Source organism: Coregonus lavaretus (genome assembly GCF_964263955.1).
Source record: "Coregonus lavaretus genome assembly, chromosome: 2".
Classification (NCBI taxonomy): Eukaryota; Metazoa; Chordata; class Actinopteri; order Salmoniformes; family Salmonidae; genus Coregonus; species Coregonus lavaretus.
Genome location: NC_139989.1, coordinates 76,701,225 through 76,722,425, shown reverse-complemented (window position 1 = coordinate 76,722,425; position 21,201 = coordinate 76,701,225). Strand labels below are relative to the sequence as shown.

At 41.3% G+C, this 21,201-nt stretch overlaps 1 protein-coding gene across 1 annotated transcript; it reads left to right on the top strand.

The window, feature by feature from the left end:
* Window positions 1-1,497: 1,497 nt before the first annotated feature.
* On the top strand, window positions 1,498-19,220 carry LOC311140550 (NLR family CARD domain-containing protein 3-like; the record flags this gene model as incomplete). Its single annotated transcript, XM_084175654.1, has 4 exons — window positions 1,498-3,290; window positions 3,458-3,599; window positions 17,930-17,972; window positions 18,502-19,220. Coding segments are annotated over 4 exons (2,502 nt in total), but the record flags the coding sequence as incomplete, so codon positions are not given.
* Window positions 19,221-21,201: the final 1,981 nt, after the last annotated feature.

Genomic DNA, 21,201 nt, shown 5'->3' with positions numbered 1-21,201 from the left:
AAAAAAACATGATTATTCGTCTCTCTGAAATGAAACCATCAAGTGATAGATTTTAAACAAATACATGTCTGTCATTGAACAACCCCATGCCATGATTAGATGGTGAAAAAACACACCAATCTCTTTCATAATTTCTTCAAACAATAAAAGCTAATTTACGAACATTTCTGAAAATGGATATATAGCGTTTTGGAATGAAACTCTTCTTATGTTTCCCCATCTGAGCTCAGAGTAGATGAGAGACATAATGTTTGTCTCTGTTGTGTTGAAGCCCAATCAAGCAGGAGAGACCAGCCTCCCCTGTACCCAGCTGTGTGTCCATGAAGAGTGACCGGTCTATGCATCAACCTATAGAGTTTAGAGAGGGAGCCTTTTCTACTGAACAAAGGTAAGAAGAACTCATGGGTCATGGTCAGTGAGTTAAACAACACTGTCTCTAGTCATTTCTCCTCCTATTTTCCCATTTCTTTTTGTGGTTTTCATAATCCATTGGCTAATTATTTTTTCCATTTTCATAGTCCTGAAACAATATTAAACAAACACAACATTCCCTCCCTGTGTGTGTGTGTGTGTGTGTGTGTGTGTGTGTGTGTGTGTGTGTGTGTGTGTGTGTGTGTGTGTGTGTGTGTGTGTGTGTGTGTGTGTGTGTGTGTGTGTGTGTGTGTGTGTGTGTGTGTGTGTGTGTGCAATCCTTGGATGTTTTGTCCACAGAAACCAACAGGAGAGATCAGAGTCAGAGATTCTCAGTGGTCAGTCTTCCCAGAGTCATCAAACAGACCTGGCCTCCATATTCAGTGTATGTGGTCCTGTTATGTACATTTGTTTTTGTTTACCTCAAGTAAAGTTGATCTGTCAATCATTCATTAATGTGTTAATTAGAAATAATTTATTATCTTGCTTAACTTATTTACTTGATTTATTTCAGTTGCTTGAAGAGAATATTATGACATTTGTGAAGAACGAGCTGAAGATGTTCAAGAGGATTCTTAGTCCAGAACTCCCAGAAGGCTTTGAGAGTCAGAAGCAGGATAAGGAAGTGGTGGATGCTGAAGATGAGAAGCAGGAGAGCAGTGCCAGAGAGGGGGCTCTGAAGATCACACTGCACGCCCTGAGGAAAATGAACCAGAAGGAGCTTGCTGACACACTGGAGAAAAGTAAGAGCTGTCTGCCTCATGTTGAATGCTGTTTTAGAACATTTACAAGCTGTAGCTAAAGTACAGCTAAAATAGCTGTGTAACTCAATGATATTGTAGCAGCCTTAACACAACACCTAGTGACAACATTAATAATACCATCAATAAGAGAGAGAGAGAGAGAGAATACCAATAATTATATAAACAGTCACACCAGTGTGTAATGCATTATGAAAACATTTACAGATTTATACAGACAGTTAAGATAATAAATTATTATAATTTAATCTTTATAACACAGTCCCACAATACTGTAGGCATTAAATCAGACGTAATATTAATATCCTCTGTGTTATTTCTTCATTCAGATGAGCTTGCTGTGATTTGCCAACGTGAACTCAAATCTAATCTAAAGAAGAAGTTTCAATGTGTATTTGAGGGGATCGCTAAACAAGGAAACCCTACACTTCTCAATAAGATCTACACAGAGCTCTACATCACAGAGGGTGGAACAGGAGAGGTCAATAATGAACATGAGCTGAGACAGATTGAGACAACAACCAGGAAACAAGCAAGACCAGAGACTGCAGTCAAATGTAACGACATATTCAGACCCTTAACTGGACAAGACAAACTTATCAGAACTGTGCTGACAAAGGGAGTCGCTGGCATTGGAAAAACAGTCTCTGTGCAGAAGTTCATTCTGGACTGGGCTGAAGGAAAAGCAAATCAGGATGTCCAATTTGTATTTTCATTCCCTTTTCGGGAGCTGAATTTGATGAAAGGGGAAAAACACACTTTGATTGAACTTCTCAATCACTTCTCAAAGGAAACCAAAGAATCAAGAATCTCCAACTACGACAAGTACAAAGTTCTGTTCATCTTTGATGGTCTGGATGAGTGCCGACTGCCCCTAGACTTCCAGAAGAACAAGATTTGTTGTGACATCACAGAGTCAACATCAGTGGATGTTCTGCTGACAAATCTCATCAAGGGAAATCTGCTTCCCTCTGCTCTCCTCTGGATAACTACCCGACCTGCAGCAGCCAATAAGATCCCATCAGGGTGTGTTAACCAGGTGACAGAGGTACGAGGGTTCAATGACCCACAGAAGGAGGAGTACTTCAGGAAGAGATTCAGTGATGAGGACCTGGCCAACAGAATCATCTCACACATAAAGACATCAAGGAGCCTCCACATCATGTGCCACATTCCAGTCTTCTGTTGGATTTCTGCAATAGTCCTTGAACACATGTTGAAACATAAGAGAGAAGAGATGCCCAAGACTCTGACTGAGATGTACTCACACCTTGTGGTGTTTCATACCAAACAGAAGAATGAAAAGTATCTTGGGAAAGAAGAGACAGGTCCACACTGGAATAAAGAGAGCATTCTGTCACTGGGAAAACTGGCTTTTCAACAGCTTGTGAATGGCAATCTGATTTTCTATGAAGAAGACCTGAAAAAGGCTGGCATTGATGTCAATGAAGCCTCTGTGTACTCAGGATTGTGCACACAGATCTTTAAAGAGGAATGTGGGCTGTACCAGGAAAAGGTGTACTGCTTCGTGCATCTGAGCATTCAGGAGTTTCTGGCTGCTGTATATGTGTTCCTCTCATTCATCAACAACAATGAGAATCTAATGGCTAAACCTCAATCAACCAGGAACTTTTTTGCACTGTTCAGAGACAAGCCTGAAGTTACTTTCTACAAGAGTGCTGTGGATAAAGCCTTACAAAGTGAGACGGGAAACCTGGACCTGTTCCTCCGCTTCCTTCTGGGCCTCTCACTGGAGTCCAATCAGAAGCACTTACGAGGTCTACTGGCAAAGACAAGAAGCAGCTCGCAGAGCCATAAAGAAACAGTCAAGTACATCAAGAAGAAGATCAGGGAGAATCCCTCTCCAGAGAGGTGCATCAATCTGTTCCACTGTCTGAATGAACTGAATGACCATTCTCTAGTGGAAGAAATCCAAAGCTACCTGAGATCAGGAAGTCTCTCAGAAGCCAAACTGTCACCTGGACATTGGTCAGCTCTGGTCTTTGTGTTGCTGACTTCAGAAAAGGAGCTGGATGTGTTTGACCTGAATAAATTCTCCAGATCAGAGGAAGGTCTTCTGAGGCTGCTGCCAGTGGTCAAAGCCTCCAGAGCTGCTCTGTGAGTAAATACAAGTATATTTAAGTACTAATCATCAGTTTAGAGAAAAATATATATTATAGTATGTATATAATATTATATTGAAAAACATATTGAATCACTGCATTGAAATGCTGCTCTGTTAAATTAACTGTGTGTTTGTGAAATCATGATGATCTCTTTGTCAGGCTGTCAGGCTGTGGAGTCACAGAGGAAGGCTGTGCTTCTCTGGTCTCAGCTCTGATGTCAAACCCCTCACACCTGAGAGAGCTGGATCTGAGTAACAATGACCTGAAGGATTCAGGAGTGATGCTGCTCTCTGCTGGACTGGGGGATCCCCACTGTAAACTGGAGACTCTGAGGTCAGTATTCCTGTAGTTGGTCAACAAGTGATAACTGTTCACCAGATCCACATGTGTTTACCAGGCACACATAGTCCACACCATATGTGTTTGGACAGTGAAGCTTACAGTTTTACATTTGGTGCTATGCTCCAGCTATTTGGATTTGAGATAGAATGTTTCATATTAGGCAACAGTACAGAATGTCACCTTTTACAGTGGGGAAAAAAAGTATTTAGTCAGCCACCAATTGTGCAAGTTCTCCCACTTAAAAAGATGAGAGAGGCCTGTAATTTTCATCATAGGTACACATCAACTATGACAGACAAATTGAGAGAAAAAAAATCCAGAAAATCACATTTTGGATTTTTTATGAATTTATTTGCAAATTATGGTGGAAAATAAGTATTTGGTCACCTACAAACAAGCAAGATTTCTGGTTCTCACAGACCTGTAACTTCTTCTTTAAGAGGCTCCTCTGTCCTCAACTTGTTACCTGTATTAATGGCACCTGTTTGAACTTGTTATCAGTATAAAAGACAACTGTCCACAACCTCAAACAGTCACACTCCAAACTCCACTATGGCCAAGACGAAAGAGCTGTCAAAGGACACCAGAAACAAAATTGTAGACCTGCACCAGTCTGGGAAGACTGAATCTGCAATAGGTAAGCAGCTTGGTTTGAAGAAATCAACTGTGGGAGCAATTATTAGGAAATGGAAGACATACAAGACCACTGATAATCTCCCTCGATCTGGGGCTCCACGCAAGATCTCACCCCGTGGGGTCAAAATGATCACAAGAACGGTGAGCAAAAATCCCAGAACCACAAGGACCTAGTGAATGACCTGCAGAGAGCTGGGACCAAAGTAACAAAGCCTACCATCAGTAACACACTACGCCGCCAGGGACTCAAATCCTGCAGTGCCAGACGTGTTCCCCTGCTTAAGCCAGTACATGTCCAGGCCCATCTGAAGTTTGCTAGAGTGCATTTGGATGATCCAGAAGAGGATTGGGAGAATGTCATATAGTCAGATGAAACCAAAATATAACTTTTTGGTAAAAACTCAACTCGTCGTGTTTGGAGGACAAAGAATGCTGAGTTGCATCCAAAGAACACCATACCTACTGTGAAGCATGGGGGTGGAAACATCATGCTTTGGGGCTGTTTTTCTGCAAAGGGACCAGGACGACTGATCCGTGTAAAGGAAAGAATGAATGAGGCCATGTATCGTGAGATTTTGAGTGAAAACCTCCTTCCATCAGCAAGGGCATTGAAGATGAAACGTGGCTGGGTCTTTCAGCATGACAATGATCCCAAACACCCCCCCCGGGCAACGAAGGAGTGGGTTCGTAAGAAGCATTTCAAGGTCCTGGAGTGGCCTAGCCAGTCTCCAGATCTCAACCCCATAGAAAATCTTTGGAGGGAGTTGAAAATCCGTGTTGCCCAGCGACAGCCCCAAAATATCACTGCTCTAGAGGAGATCTGCATGGAGGAATGGGCCAAAATACCAGCAACAGTGTGTGAAAACCTTGTGAAGACTTACAGAAAACGTTTGACCTGTGTCATTGCCAACAAAGGGTATATAACAAAGTATTGAGAAACTTTTGTTATTGACCAAATACATATTTTCCACCATAATTTGCAAATAAATTCATAAAAAATCCTACAATGTGATTTTCTGCATTTTTTCTTCTCATTTTGTCTGTCATAGTTGACGTGTACCTATGATGAAAATTACAGGCCTCTCTCATCTTTTTAAGTGGGAGAACTTGCACAATTGGTGGCTGACTAAATACTTTTTTCCCCCACTGTATTTGAGGTTAATGGTGAGAGGTTAGCATGTTTTGTTGTATCCTCTGTAACTTTGTCATTCATTATTATTCATGATTCATTCATGATTTTTCTTAATCATGTCATCATCAGGATTAATTTAGTAGTGTTTAGAAAAATGGTATCTACTCACTTAGAAAGTAAATTACTCAAAACCAAAGAATAGCAGTGTGGTTTTAAAATGATTATATTTTTCTCTCTACAAGCAATACTTTGATAATTTGTTATTTCTAATAACGATAAATCCATTCATGAATAGATATGGCAGATTTCAGGACACTGATATATCTGAAAATGTTTAAATAATATACTGCCACATTTTTCACCACCAAAGAATAGCAGTGTGGTTTTAATATGATTTGACTCTTTGCAGGCTGTCAGGCTGTCTAGTCACAGAGGAAGGCTGTGCTTCTCTGGTCTCAGCTCTGAAGTCAAACCCCTCACATCTGAGAAAGCTGGACCTGAGCTACAATCACCCAGGAGACTCAGGAGTCAGACTGCTCTCTGCTGGACTGGGGAATCCCCACTGTAAACTTGAGACTCTGAGGTCAGTATTCCTGTAGTTGGTCAACAAGTGATAACTGTTCACCAGATCCACATGTGTTTACCAGGCACACATAGTCCACACCATATGTGTTTGGACAGTGAAGCTTACAGTTTTACATTTGGTGCTATACTCCAGCATTTTGGATTTGAGATAGAATGTTTCATATTAGGTGACAGTACATAATGTCACCTTTTATTTGAGGGTATTTTCATACATATCTGTGTTACTGTTTAGAAATGAAAACACTTGATGTGTCTAGTTCTCCCAATTTAAAAAGTTGTAATAATTTGGACAAATTCACTTATATTGTATTAAAGTAGTCATAAGTTTAGTATTTGGTCCCATATTCCTTACCCACAGTGATTACATCAAGCTTGTGATTCTACAAACTTGTTGAATACATTTGCAGTTTGTCTTGGTTGTGTTTTGGATGATGTTTTCCCAATAGAAACTGAATGGTGAATAATGTCCTGTCATTTTGGAGTCACTTCACTTGTATTGTCAGTAAGAATAGAAAATGTTTCTGAACACTTCTACATTCATATGGATGCTACCATGATTATGAATAATCATGAATGAATCGTGAATGATGATGAATGAGAAAGTTACAGAGGAACAAGGATCATACCCCCTCTGTTATTGGTAATGGTGAGAGGTTAGCATGTATTGTTGTAGCCTCTGTAACTTTCTCATTCATTATTATTCATGATTAATTCATGATTTTTCTTAATCATGTCATCATCAGGATTAATTTAGTAGTGTTTAGAAACATGTTAATTACTCACTTAGACAGAAAATTACTCCAGTCATCATCCACCATTCAGTTACTATTGGGCAAAACATATCCCAAAACACAACCAAAACAAACTGCAAATGCAACCAACGAGTTTGGAACAAAATACTAAACTTTGAACTACTTTAATACACTATAAGTGAATTGGTCAGAATACTTATGACTTCTTCAAATAGGGGGACTAGATACATAAAGTGCTTTTATTTTTCTAAATGGTGAAACAGATTTGTATTAAAATATCCTCAAATAAAAGGTGACATTATATACTGTCACCTCATATGAAACATTTGATCTCAAATCCAAAATGCTGGAGTATAGAGCTACATTTAAAATGTTCGCTTCACTGTCAAAATAGATATGGTGTGGACTGTATACTCAATACAATCTAAATCTGATACCTCACTGTCTGTCTTTTGACTGATACTGCTTTTTAAACTGCTCTGGTCAGTCTACTCAAATATTTGTACTTTATATTTTAATCTCTACAAGCAATACTTTGATAATTTGTCATTTCTAATAATGACACATTCATTTATGAATAGATATGGCAGGTTTCAGGACACTGATGTATCTGAATATGTTGAAAAAATATACTGCCACTATTTTCACCACCAAAGAATAGCAGTGTGGTTTTAATATGATTTGACTCTTTGCAGGCTGTCAGGCTGTCTAGTCACAGAGGAAGGCTGTGCTTCTCTGGAATCAGCTATGAAGTCAAACCCCTCACACCTGAGAGAGCTGGACCTGAGTAACAATGACCTGAAGGATTCAGGAGTGAAGCTGCTCTCTGCTGTCCTGGGGAATCCCCACTGTAAACTAGAGACTCTGAGGTCAGTATTCCTGTAGTTGGTCAACAAGTGATAACTGTTCACCAGATCCACATGTGTTTACCAGGCACACATAGTCCACACCATATGTGTTTGGACAGTGAAGCTTACAGTTTTACATTTGGTGCTATGCTCCAGCATTTTGGATTTGAGATAGAATGTTTCATATTAGTCGACAGTACAGAATGTCACCTTTTATTTGATGTTAATGGTGAGAGGTTAGCATGTTTTGTTGTAGCCTCTGTAACTTTCTCATTCATTATTATTCACGATTCATTCATGATTTTTCTTAATCATGGCATCATCAGGATTAATTTAGTAGTGTTTAGAAACATGTTATCTACTCACTTAGACAGAAAATTACTCCAGTCATCATCCACCATTCAGTTACTATTGGACAAAACATAACCCAAAACACAACCAAAACAAACTGCAAATGCAACCAACGAGTTTACAACCAAATACTCAACTTTTGACTACTTTAATACACTATAAGTGAATTGGTCAGAATACTTATGACTTCTTCAAATGGGAGGACTAGATACATAAAGTGCTTTTATTTCTAAACGGTGAAACAGATATGTATGAAAATACCCTCAAATAAAAGGTGACATTATATACTGTCACCTCATATGAAATATTTGATCTCAAATCCAAAATGCTGGAGTATAGAGCTACATTTAAAATGTTCGCTTCACTGTCAAAATAGATATGGTGTGGACTGTATACTCAATACAATCTAAATCTGATACCTCACTGTCTGTCTTTTGACTGATACTGCTTTTTAAACTGCTCTGGTCAGTCTACTCAAATATTTGTACTTTATATTTTTCTCTCTACAAGCAATACTTTGATAATTTGTCATTTCTAATAATGATATATTAATTTATGAATATATATAGCAGGTTTCAGGACATTGATATATCTGAATATGTTGAAAAAATATACTGCCACTATTTTCACCACCAAAGAATAGCAGTGTGATTTGAAAATTATTTGACTCTTTGCAGGCTGTCAGGCTGTGGATTCAAAGAGAAAGTCTGTGCTTCTCTGGTCTCAGCTCTGAAGTCAAATCCCTCACACCTGAGAGAGCTGGATCTGAGCTACAATCACCCAGGAGACTCAGGAGTCAGACTGCTCTCTGCTGGACTGGAGGATCCACACTGCAGACTGGAGAAACTCAAGTATGTAGAGGGTTTATGTCAATGTTCATATCAGACATGTTGAGTTATCAGGCTAGTTAAGACAAACATTCTGACCACCACTTGGACTAAGTTATATAAAGACTGTGTGTGTGTGTGTCCAGTGTGTGTGTGTGTGTGTGTGTGTTTGTGTGTGTGTGTGTCCAGTGTGTGTGTCCAGTGTGTGTGTGTCAGAATTCCTGTATCACACAATGAACACACACACACTGGACACACATACAGGACACACACACACTGGACACACACACACACATACAGGACACACACACTGGACACACAGACACACACACACATAAGGATTAATTTAGTAGTGTTTAGAAACATGTTATCTATTGTTAATAATGATGCATTCATTCATGTATATACAGTACCAGTCAAAAGTTTGGACACACCTACTCATTCAAGGGTTTTTCTTTATTTTTACAATTTTTTACTTTGTAGAATAATAGTGAAGACATCAAAACTATGAAATAACACATCTGGAATCATGTAGTAACCAAGAAAGTGTTAAACGAAATTCTTCAAATAACAACACTTTGCCTTGATGACAGCTTTGCACACTCTTGGCATTCTCTCAACCAGCTTCACCTGGAATGCTTTTCCAACAGTCTTGAAAGAGTTCCCACATATGCTGGGCACTTGTTGGCTGTTTTTCCTTCACTCTGCCGTCCGACTCATCCCAAACCATCTCAATTGGGTTGAGGTCGGGTGATTGTGGAGGCCAGGTCATCTGGTGCAGCACTCCATCACTCTCCTTCTTGGTAGAATAGCCCTCACACAGCGTGGAGGTGTGTTGGGTCATTGTCCTGTTGAAAAACAAATGATAGTCCCACTAAGCCCAATCCAGATGGGATGGCGTATCGCTGCAGAATGCTGTGGTAGCCATGCTGGTTAAGTGTGCCTTGAATTCTAAATAAATCACAGACAGTTTCACCAGCAAAGTACTCCAACACCATAACACCTCCTCCTCCATGCTTTACGGTGGGAAATACACATGCAGAGATCATCCGTTCACCCACACCGCGTCTCACAAATACACAGCGGTTGGAACCAAAAATCTCCCATTTGGACTCCAGACCAAAGGACAAATGTCCACAGGTCTAATGTCCATTGCTCGTGTTTCTTGGCCCAAGCAAGTCTCTTCTTCTTATTGGTGTCCTTTAGTAGTGTTTTCTTTGCAGCAATTCGACCATGAAGGCCTGATTCACACAGTGTCCTCTGAACAGTTGATGTTGAGATGTGTCTGTGACTTGAACTCTGTGATGCATTTATTTGGGCTGCAATTTCTGAAGCTGGTAACTCTAATGAACTTATCCTCTGCAGCAGAGGTAACTTTGGGTCTTCCATTCCTGTGACGGTCCTCATGAGATCCAGTTTCATCATAGCGCTTGATGTTTTTTGCGACTGCACTTGAAGAATCTTTCAAAGTTCTTGAAATGTTCCGTATTGACTGACCGTCATGTCTTAAAGTAATGATGGACTGTCATTTCTCTTTGCTTATTTGAGCTGTTCTTGCCATAATATGGATTTGGTCTATTACCAAATAGGGTTATCTTCTGTATACCCCCCTACATTGTCACAACACAACTGATTGGCTGAAACGCATTAACAAGGAAAGAAATTCCACAAATTAACTTTTAAGAAGGCCCACCTGTTAATTGAAATGCATTCCAGGTGACTACCTCATGAAGCTGGTTGAGAGAATGCCAAGAGTGTGCAAAGCTGTCATCAAGGCAAAGGGTGGCTGTTTGAAGAATCTCAAATATAAAATATATTTTGATTTGTTTAACACTTTTCTGGTTACTACATGATTCCATATGTGTTATTTCATAGTTTTGATGTCTTCACTATTATTCTACAATGTAAAAATAAAGAAAACCCCTTGAATGAGTCGGTGTGTTTAAACTTTTGACTGGTAGTGTATATATCAATATATGAATAGATATGGTTTCAGGACTCTGATTTATCTGAAAATGTTGAAAAAATATATTTTCACCACCAAAGAATAACAGTGTGATTTTAATATGATTTGACTCTTTGCAGGCTGTCAGGCTGTCTAGTCACAGAGGAAGGCTGTGCTTCTCTGGTCTCAGCTCTGAAGTCAAACCCCTCACACCTGAGAGAGCTGGATCTGAGTAACAATGACCTGAAGGATTCAGGAGTGAAGCTGCTCTCTGCTGGACTGGGGAATCCTCACTGTAAACTGGAGACTCTGAGGTCAGTATTCCTGTAGTTGGTCAACAAGTGATAACTGTTCACCAGATCCACATGTGTTTACCAGGAACACATAGTCCACACCATATGTGTTTGGACAGTGAAATTTACAGTTTTAAATTTGTTGCTATGCTCCAGCATTTTGGATTTGAGATAGAATGTTTCATATTAGGCGACAGTACAGAATGTCACCTTTTATTTGATGTTAATGGTGAGAGGTTAGCATGTTTTGTTGTAGCCTCTGTAACTTTCTCATTCATTATTATTCATGATTCATTCATTATTTTTATTAATCATGGCATCATTAGGATAATTTAGTAGTGTTTAGAAACATGTTATCTACTCACTTAGACAGAAAATTACTCCAGACATCATCCACCATTCAGTTACTATTGGACAAAACATAACCCAAAACACAACCAAAACAAACTGCAAATGCAACCAACGAGTTTGGGACCAAATACTAAACTTTTGACTAATTTAATACACAATGAGTGAATTGGTCAGAATATTTATGACTTCTTCAAATAGGGGGACTAGATACATAAAGTGCTTTCATTTCTAAACGGTGAAACAGATATGTATGAAAATACCCTAAAATAAAAGGTGACATTATATACTGTCACCTCATAGGAAACATTTGATCTCAAATCCAAAATGCTGGAGTATAGAGCCACATTTAAAATGTTAGCTTCACTGTCAAAATAGATATAGTGTGGACTGTATACTCAATACAATCTAAATCTGATACCTCACTGTCTGTCTTTTGACTGATACTGCTTTTTAAACTGGTCTGGTCAGTCTACTCAAATATTCGTAATATACATTTTACTCTCTACACACAATATTATGATTTTTTCTAATAATGATATATATATGGCAGGTTTCAGGACACTGGTATAAATGAAAATGTAGAAAAAATATACTGCCACTATTTTCAACACCAAAGAATAGCAGTGTGGTTTTAAAATGATTTGACTCTTTGCAGGCTGTCAGGCTGTCTAATCACAGAGGAAGGCTGTGCTTCTCTGGTCTCAGCTCTGAAGTCAAACCCCTCACACCTGAGAGAGCTGGATCTGAGTAACAATGACCTGAAGGATTCAGGAGTGAAGCTGCTCTCTGCTGGACTGGGGAATCCCCACTGTAAACTGGAGACTCTGAGGTCAGTATTCCTGTATCACTCAATGAACACACACTCATTGGACACACACACACACTGGACACGGACACACACACACACTGGACACACACACACACACAAGGATTAATTTAGTAGTGTTTAGAAACATGTTATCTACTGTTAATAATGATACATTAATTCATTAATTCATGTATATACAGTACCATTCAAAAGTTTGGACACACCTACTCATTCAAGGGTGTGTCTTTATTTTTACTATTTTTTACACTGTAGAATAATAGTGAAGACATTAAAACTATGAAATAACAAATATGGAATAATGTAGTAACCAAAAATTGTTAAACAAATGAAAATATATTTTATATTTGAAATTCTTCAAATAGCCACCCTTTGCCTTGATGACAGCTTTGCACACTCTTGGCATTCTCTCAACCAGCTTCACCTGGAATGCTTTTCCAACAGTCTTGAAGGAGTTCCCACATATGCTGAGCACTTGTTGGCTGCTTTTCCTTCACTCTGCCGTCCGACTCATCCCAAACCATCTTAATTGGGTTGAGGTCGGGTGATTATGGAGGCCAGGTCATCTGATGCAGCACTCAATCCCTCTCCTTACACAGTCTGGAAGTGTGTTGGGTCATTGTCCTGTTGAAAAACAAATGATAGTCCCACTAAGCCCAAACTAGATGGGATGGCGTATCGCTGCAGAATGCTGTGGTAGCCATGCTGGTAAAGTGTGCCTTGAATTCTAAATAAATCACAAACAGTGTCACCAGCAAAGCACCCCCACACCATAACACCTCCTCCTCCATGCTTTACGGTGGGAACTACACATGCCGAGATCATCCGTTCACCCACACCGCTTCTCACAAAGACACGGTGGTTGGAACCAAAAATCTCAAATTTGGACTCCAGGCCAAAGGACAAATGTCCACCTGTGTAATGTCCATTGCTCGTGATTCTTGGCCCAAGCAAGTCTCTTATTATTATTGGTGTCCTTTAGTAGTGTTTTCTTTGCAGCAATTCGACCATGAAGGCCTGATTCACACAGTCCCCTCTGAAAAGTTGATGTAGAGATGTGTCTGTGACTGGAACTCTGTGAAGAATTTATTTGGGCTGCAATTTCTGAGGCTGGTAACTCTGATGAACTTATCCTCTGCAGCAGAGGTAACTTTGGGTCTTCCATTCCTGTGGCGGGCCTCATGAGAGCCAGTTTCATCATAGCGCTTGATGTTTTTTGCGACTGCACTTGAAGAAACGTTCAAAGTTGTTGAAATGTTCCTTATTGAATGACCGTCATGTCTTAAAGTAATGATGGACTGTTGTTTCTCTTTGCTTATTTGAGCTGTTCTTGACATAATATGGACTTGGTCTTTTACCAAATAGGGCTATCTTCTGTATACCCCCCTACCTTGTCACAACACAACTGATTGGCTCAAACGCATTAAGAAGGAAATAAATTCAACAAATTAACTTTTAAGAAGGCACACCTGTTAATTGAAATGCCTTCCAGGTGACTACCTCATGAAGCTGGTTGAGAGAATGGCAAGAGTGTGCAAAGCTGTCATGAAGGCAAAGGGTGGCTATTTGAAGAATCTAAAATATATTTTGATTTGTTTAACACTTTTTTGGTTACTACATGATTCCATATGTGTTGTTTCATAGTTTTGATGTCTTCACTATTATTCTACAATGTAAAAAATCGTTTTAAAAAAACTAAACAAAAACTTGAATGAGTAGGTGTGTTCAAACTTTTCACTGATAGTGTATATATACATATATGAATAGATATGGCAGGTTTCAGGACTCTGATATATCTGAAAATGTTGAAAAAATATATTTTCACCACCAAAGAATTGCAGTGTGGTTTTAATATGATTTGACTCTTTGCAGGCTGTCAGGCTGTCTAGTCACAGAGGAAGGCTGTGCTTCTCTGGTCTCAGCTCTGAAGTCAAACCCCTCACACCTGAGAGAGCTGGATCTGAGTAACAATGACCTGAAGGATTCAGGAGTGAAGCTGCTCTCTGCTGTCCTGGGGAATCCCCACTGTAAACTGGAGACTCTGAGGTCAGTAGTCCTGTAGTTGGTCAACAAGTGATAACTAATCACCAGATCCACATGTGTTTGCCAGGCACACATAGTCCACACCATATGTGTTTGGACAGTGAAGCTTACAGTTTTACATTTGGTGCTATGCTCCAGCATTTTGGATTTGAGATAGAATGTTTCATATTAGGTGACAGTATATAATGTCACCTTTTATTTGAAGGTATTAATTCATATCTGTTTTACCGTTTAGAAATGAAAGCACTTTATGTGTCTAGTTCTCCCATTTGAAAAAGTCGTAATATTATGGACATATTCACTTATATTGTATTAAAGTAGTCATAAGTTTAGTATTTGGTCCCATATTCCTTACCTGCAGTGATTACATCAAGCTTGTGATTCTACAAATTTGTTGAATGCATTTGCAGTTTGTTTTGGTTGTGTTTTAGATTATGTTTTTCCCAATAGAAACTGAATGGTGAATAATGTCCTGTCATTTTGGAGTCACTTCACTTGTATTGTCAGTAAGAATAGAATATGTTTCTGAACACTTCTACATTCATGTGGATGCTACCATGATTATGAATATTCATGAATGAATGGTGAATGATGATGAATGAGAAAGTTACAGAGGAACAAGGATCATACCCCCTCTGTTATTGGTAATGGTGAGAGGTTAGCATGTTTTGTTGTAGCCTCTGTAACTTTCTCACTTATTATTATTCATGATTCATTCATGATTTTACTTAATCATGGCATCATCAGGATTCATTTAGTAGTGTTTAGAAACATGTTATCTACTCACTTAGACAGAAAATTACTCCAGTCATCATCCACCATTCAGTTACTATCGGGAAAAACATAACCCAAAACACAACCAAAACAAACTGCAAATGCAACCAACCGGTTTGGGACCAAATACTCAACTTTTGACTACTTTAATATACTATAAGTGAATTGGTCAGAATACTTATGACTTCTTCAAATGTGGGGACTAGATACATAAAGTGCTTTCATTTCTAAACGGTGAAACAGATATGTATTCAAATACCCTAAAATAAAAGGTGACATTATATACTGTCACCTCATATGAAACATTTGATCTCAAATCCAAAATGCTGGAGTACAGAGCCACATTAAAAATGTTAGCTTCACTGTCAAAATAGATATAGTGTGGACTGTATACTCAATACAATCTAAATCTGATACCTCACTGTCTGTCTTTTGACTGATACTGCTTTTTAAACTGCTCTGGTCAGTCTACTCAAATAATTGTAATATGCATTTTTCTATCTACAAGCAATACTTTGATCATTTGTCATTTCTAATAATGCTACATTAATTTATGAATAGATATGGCAGGTTTCAGGACACTGATGTATCTTAATATGTTGAAAAAAATATACTGCCACTATTTTCACCACCACATTTTTATATGATTTGACTCTTTGCAGGCTGTCAGGCTGTCTAGTCACAGAGGAAGGCTGTGCTTCTCTGGTCTCAGCTCTGAAGTCAAAACCCTCACACCTGAGAGAGCTGGACCTGAGCTACAATCACCCAGGAGACTCAGGAGTCAGACTGCTCTCTGCTGGACTGGAGGATCCACACTGCAGACTGGAGAAACTCAAGTATGTAGAGGGTTTATGTCAATGTTCATATGAGACATGTTGGAGTTATCAGGCTAGTTAAGACAAACATTCTGACCACCACTTGGACTAAGTTATATAAAGACTGTGTGTGTGTGTGTGTGTGTGTGTGTGTGTGTGTGTGTGTGTGTGTGTGTGTGTGTGTGTGTGTGTCCAGTGTGTGTCCAGTGTGTGTGTGTGTGTGTGTGTGTGTGTGTGTGTGTCCAATGTGTGTATGTGGGTCCTTTGTGTGTGTGTGTGTGTGTGTGTGTGGGGGGGGGGGGTCCTGTGTGTATGAATGTGTGTGTGTCCAGTGTGTGTGTCCAGTGTGTGTGTGTGTGGGTCCAGTGTGTGTGTGTTTGTCCAAACACACACACAAACAGATTGTACACACACACACACTGGACAAACACATACACACATACACACACACACTGGACACATACACATACACTGGACACACACACATTCACACACTGGACAAACACACACACACTGGACAAACACACACACACTGGACACACACACACACTGGACACACACACACTGGACACACACACACACACACACACACTAGACACACACACACACACTGGACACACACACACACACAAACACTTACACTGGACACACAAACACACACACACACACACTCTTTACACACAAACACTAAACACACACACAAACAGACTGTACACACACAGACACTGGACAAACACACACACACATACACACACTGGACACACACACACACACTGGACAAACACACACATGCTGGACAGACACACACACACACACTGGACACACACACACACACCGGACAAACACACACACACTGGACACACACACACACTGGACACACACACACACACACACTGGACACACACGCACACACACACTTACACACTGGACCCACACACACACACACACACACACACAGAGACACACACTGGCAAACACACACATACTGGACACACGCACTGGACACACTCACACAAACTGGACACACACACACACACACACTGGACACACACACACTCACACTGGACACACACAGACACACACTGGACACACACACACACACACACACACACACACTGGACACACACGCACATTGGACAAACACACACACACTGGATACACACACACTGGACACACACACTGGACACACGCACACACTGGACACACAAACACACTTACACACTGGACAAACACACACACACTGGACACACACACACACACACACTGGACACACACACACACTGGACACACACACACACACACACTGGACACACACGCACACACACTTACACACTGGACCCACACACACACACACACACACACACACACACACAGACACACACTGGCAAACACACACATACTGGACACACGCACTGGACACACTCACACACACTGGACACACACACACACACACACACACACACTGGACACACACACACTCACACTGGACACACACAGACACACACTGGACACACACACACACACACACACACACACACTGGACACACACGCACATTGGACAAACACACACACACTGGATACACACACACTGGACACACACACACACACTGGACACACACACACACTGGACACACGCACACACTGGACACACAAACACACTTACACACTGGACACACACACACACACACACACTCACACTGGACACATACACACACTGTACACACACACACAATGGACACATACACAAAGGACACACACACACTTGACACACATGCACACAAAGGACGCACACACACACACACTCACACACTGGACACACACACACAGAGTGGAAACACACACAAACACACACACACACACACACACACACACACACACTTGGACAAAGTTATAAGCTGACTGTGTGTGTGTGTGTGTGTGTGTGTGTGTGTGTGTGTGTGTGTGTGTGTGTGTGTGTGTGTGTGTGTGTGTGTGTGTGTGTGTGTGTGTGTGTGTGTGTGTGTGTGTGTGTGTGTGTGTGTGTGTGTGTGTGTGTGTGTGTGTGTGTGTGTGTGTGAGTTCAGGTGTATCCATCAATGACTGTCTGTTCTTCTGCTTACCACTACAGTGTGGAACATGGTGGAGAGAACACAATGAAACCTGGACTTAGAAAATGTGAGTGTTGACTGCTGTGAAGAATATGACTAAGAATAAGTCTTAATACAAGTGAAGTCAAAGTCAAAGACCACCATCATTACTTACTTGGTCATATTAAATATCAGCTGTAGTTCTACAGAAGCAGAAATCAGGGACACCAAAGTTTACAAAGAGTTGCTTTGACAATGTGTGTGTGTGTGTGTGTGGCGTGTTCCTGTTACATTAGAAATGTGTGTGTGTGTGTGTGTGTATTCAGTGTGTGTGTGTGTGTGTTCAGGATGTGTGTGTGTGTTCAGGATATGTGTGTGTTCAGGATGTGTGTGTGTGTGTGTGTTCAGGATGTGTGTGTGTGTGTAATTAATGGGAATAAGTGTATTTTATATTACCATACAGTATAACATATGATCATTCAACAAGTCTCAAGTTACCTTAACTTCTCCTTTTGATACCTAGAAACATCTACATTAAATGAATTAGTGAAACGTGAGTTAACATTCTAATGTGAATGATGATGATTTCTAATATTTTGTCTGGTTTCATCCATCAGATGTCTGTGATCTCACACTGGACCTAAACACAGTAAACATACGCCTCTCTCTGTCTAAGGAGAACAGAAAGGTGACATGTAGGAGAGAGAAGCAGCCGTATCCTGATCACCCAGAGAGATTTGAGGACTATCAACAGGTGCTGTGTAGAGAGGGTCTGACTGGGCGCTGTTACTGGGAGGTAGAGTGGAGTGGGAGAGGGGCTGGTATAGGAGTGACATATAAAGGAATTAGCAGGAGAGGAGGGGGTAATGACTGTGTGATTGGATCCAGTGACAAGTCCTGGAGTCTGTTCTGCTATGACAACAGTTACTCTGCCTGGCACAATAATAAGTCCACTACCATAGACGTCCCCTCCTCCAGCTCCCACAGAGTAGGAGTGTATCTGGACTGGCCAGCCGGCACTCTGTCCTTATACAGAGTCTCCTCTGACACACTGACCCTCCTGAACACATTCCACTCCACATTCACTGAGCCCCTCTATCCAGGGTTTTGGGTTAATGTTGACTCCTCAGTGTCCCTGTAAATAATAACCATGGTAACACTGACACACACACACACACTGGACACACACACACACACTGACACACTGGACACACACACACACACTGACACACTGGACACACACACTGGACACACACACACACTGGACACACACACACACTGGACACACACACACACACTAGACACACACACACACACACACTCGACACACACACACACACACTGGACACACAAACACACTGACACACTGGACACACACACACTGGACACACACACACACACACTGGACAAACACACACACACACACTGGACAAACACACACACTGGACAAACTCACACTGGACACACACACACACACACACCGGACACACACACACACACACATACACTGGACACACACACACACACACACTGGACACACACAAACACACACACACACACACACACACACACACTGGACACACACACTGGACACACACACACACACTGGACACACACACACACTGGACACACACACACACACACACACCGGACACACACACACACACACATATACACTGGACACACACACACACTAGATACACACACACTGGACACAAACACGCAGGACAAACACACACACTAGACAAACACACACACAGAACACACATACACACACACACACACACACACACACACTGTACACAAACACACACACACACTGGACACACACACACACTGGACACACACACACACACACACACCGGACACACACACACACACATATACACTGGACACACACACACACTAGATACACACACACTGGACACAAACACGCAGGACAAACACACACACTAGACAAACACACACACAGAACACACATACACACACACACACACACACACACACACACACTGGACACACACACACACACACACACACACACACACACTGGACACACACACTGGACACACACACTGGACACACACACACACACTGGACACACACACACACACACACACACACACACACACACACACACACACACACACACACTGGACACACACACACTGGACACACACACACACACACACACACACACACACTGGACACACACACACACAAACACACACACACACACACACACTGGACACACACACACACAAACACACACACACACACACTGGACACACACACACACTAGACACACACACACACACACACACACTGGACAAACACACACACACTGGACACACTCACACTGGACATACACACACACACACACTGGACACACACACACACTGTACAAATACACACACACACACACTGGACACACACACACTGGACACACTCACACTGGACACACACACACTGGAAACACACACTAGACACACACACACACTGGACAAACACACACACTGGACACACTCACACTGGACATACACACACACACACTGGACACACTCACACTGTACACCCACACACACTGGACACACACACACACACTCTGGACACACACACACACACAGTGGACAAACACACACACACACTGGACAAACACACACACACACACACTGGACAAACTCACACTGGACACACACACACACACACACCGGACACACACACACACACACATACACTGGACACACACACACACACACACACACACACACACACACATACTGGACAAACACACACACACTGGACACACACACACACTGGACACACACACACTGGACACACACACACACACACACTGAACACACACACTGGACACACACAAACACACACGCACACACACACACAGACTGGACACACACAAACACACAAACACACACTGGAAACACACACACTGGACACACTCACACTGGACATACACACACACACACACACACTGAACACACGCACACACACTGAACACACACACTGGACACAGACACACACTGGACACACACACACACACACTGGACACACACACACACACACACACACTGGACACAAACACACACACACACACACACACACACACTGGACACACACTGTACACACACACTGGACACAGACACACACTGGACACACACACACTGGACACACACACACACACACTGGACACACACACACACACACTGGACACACACAAACACACACACACACTGGACACACTCACACTGGACACACACACACACACACATACACACACACACACTAGACACACACAC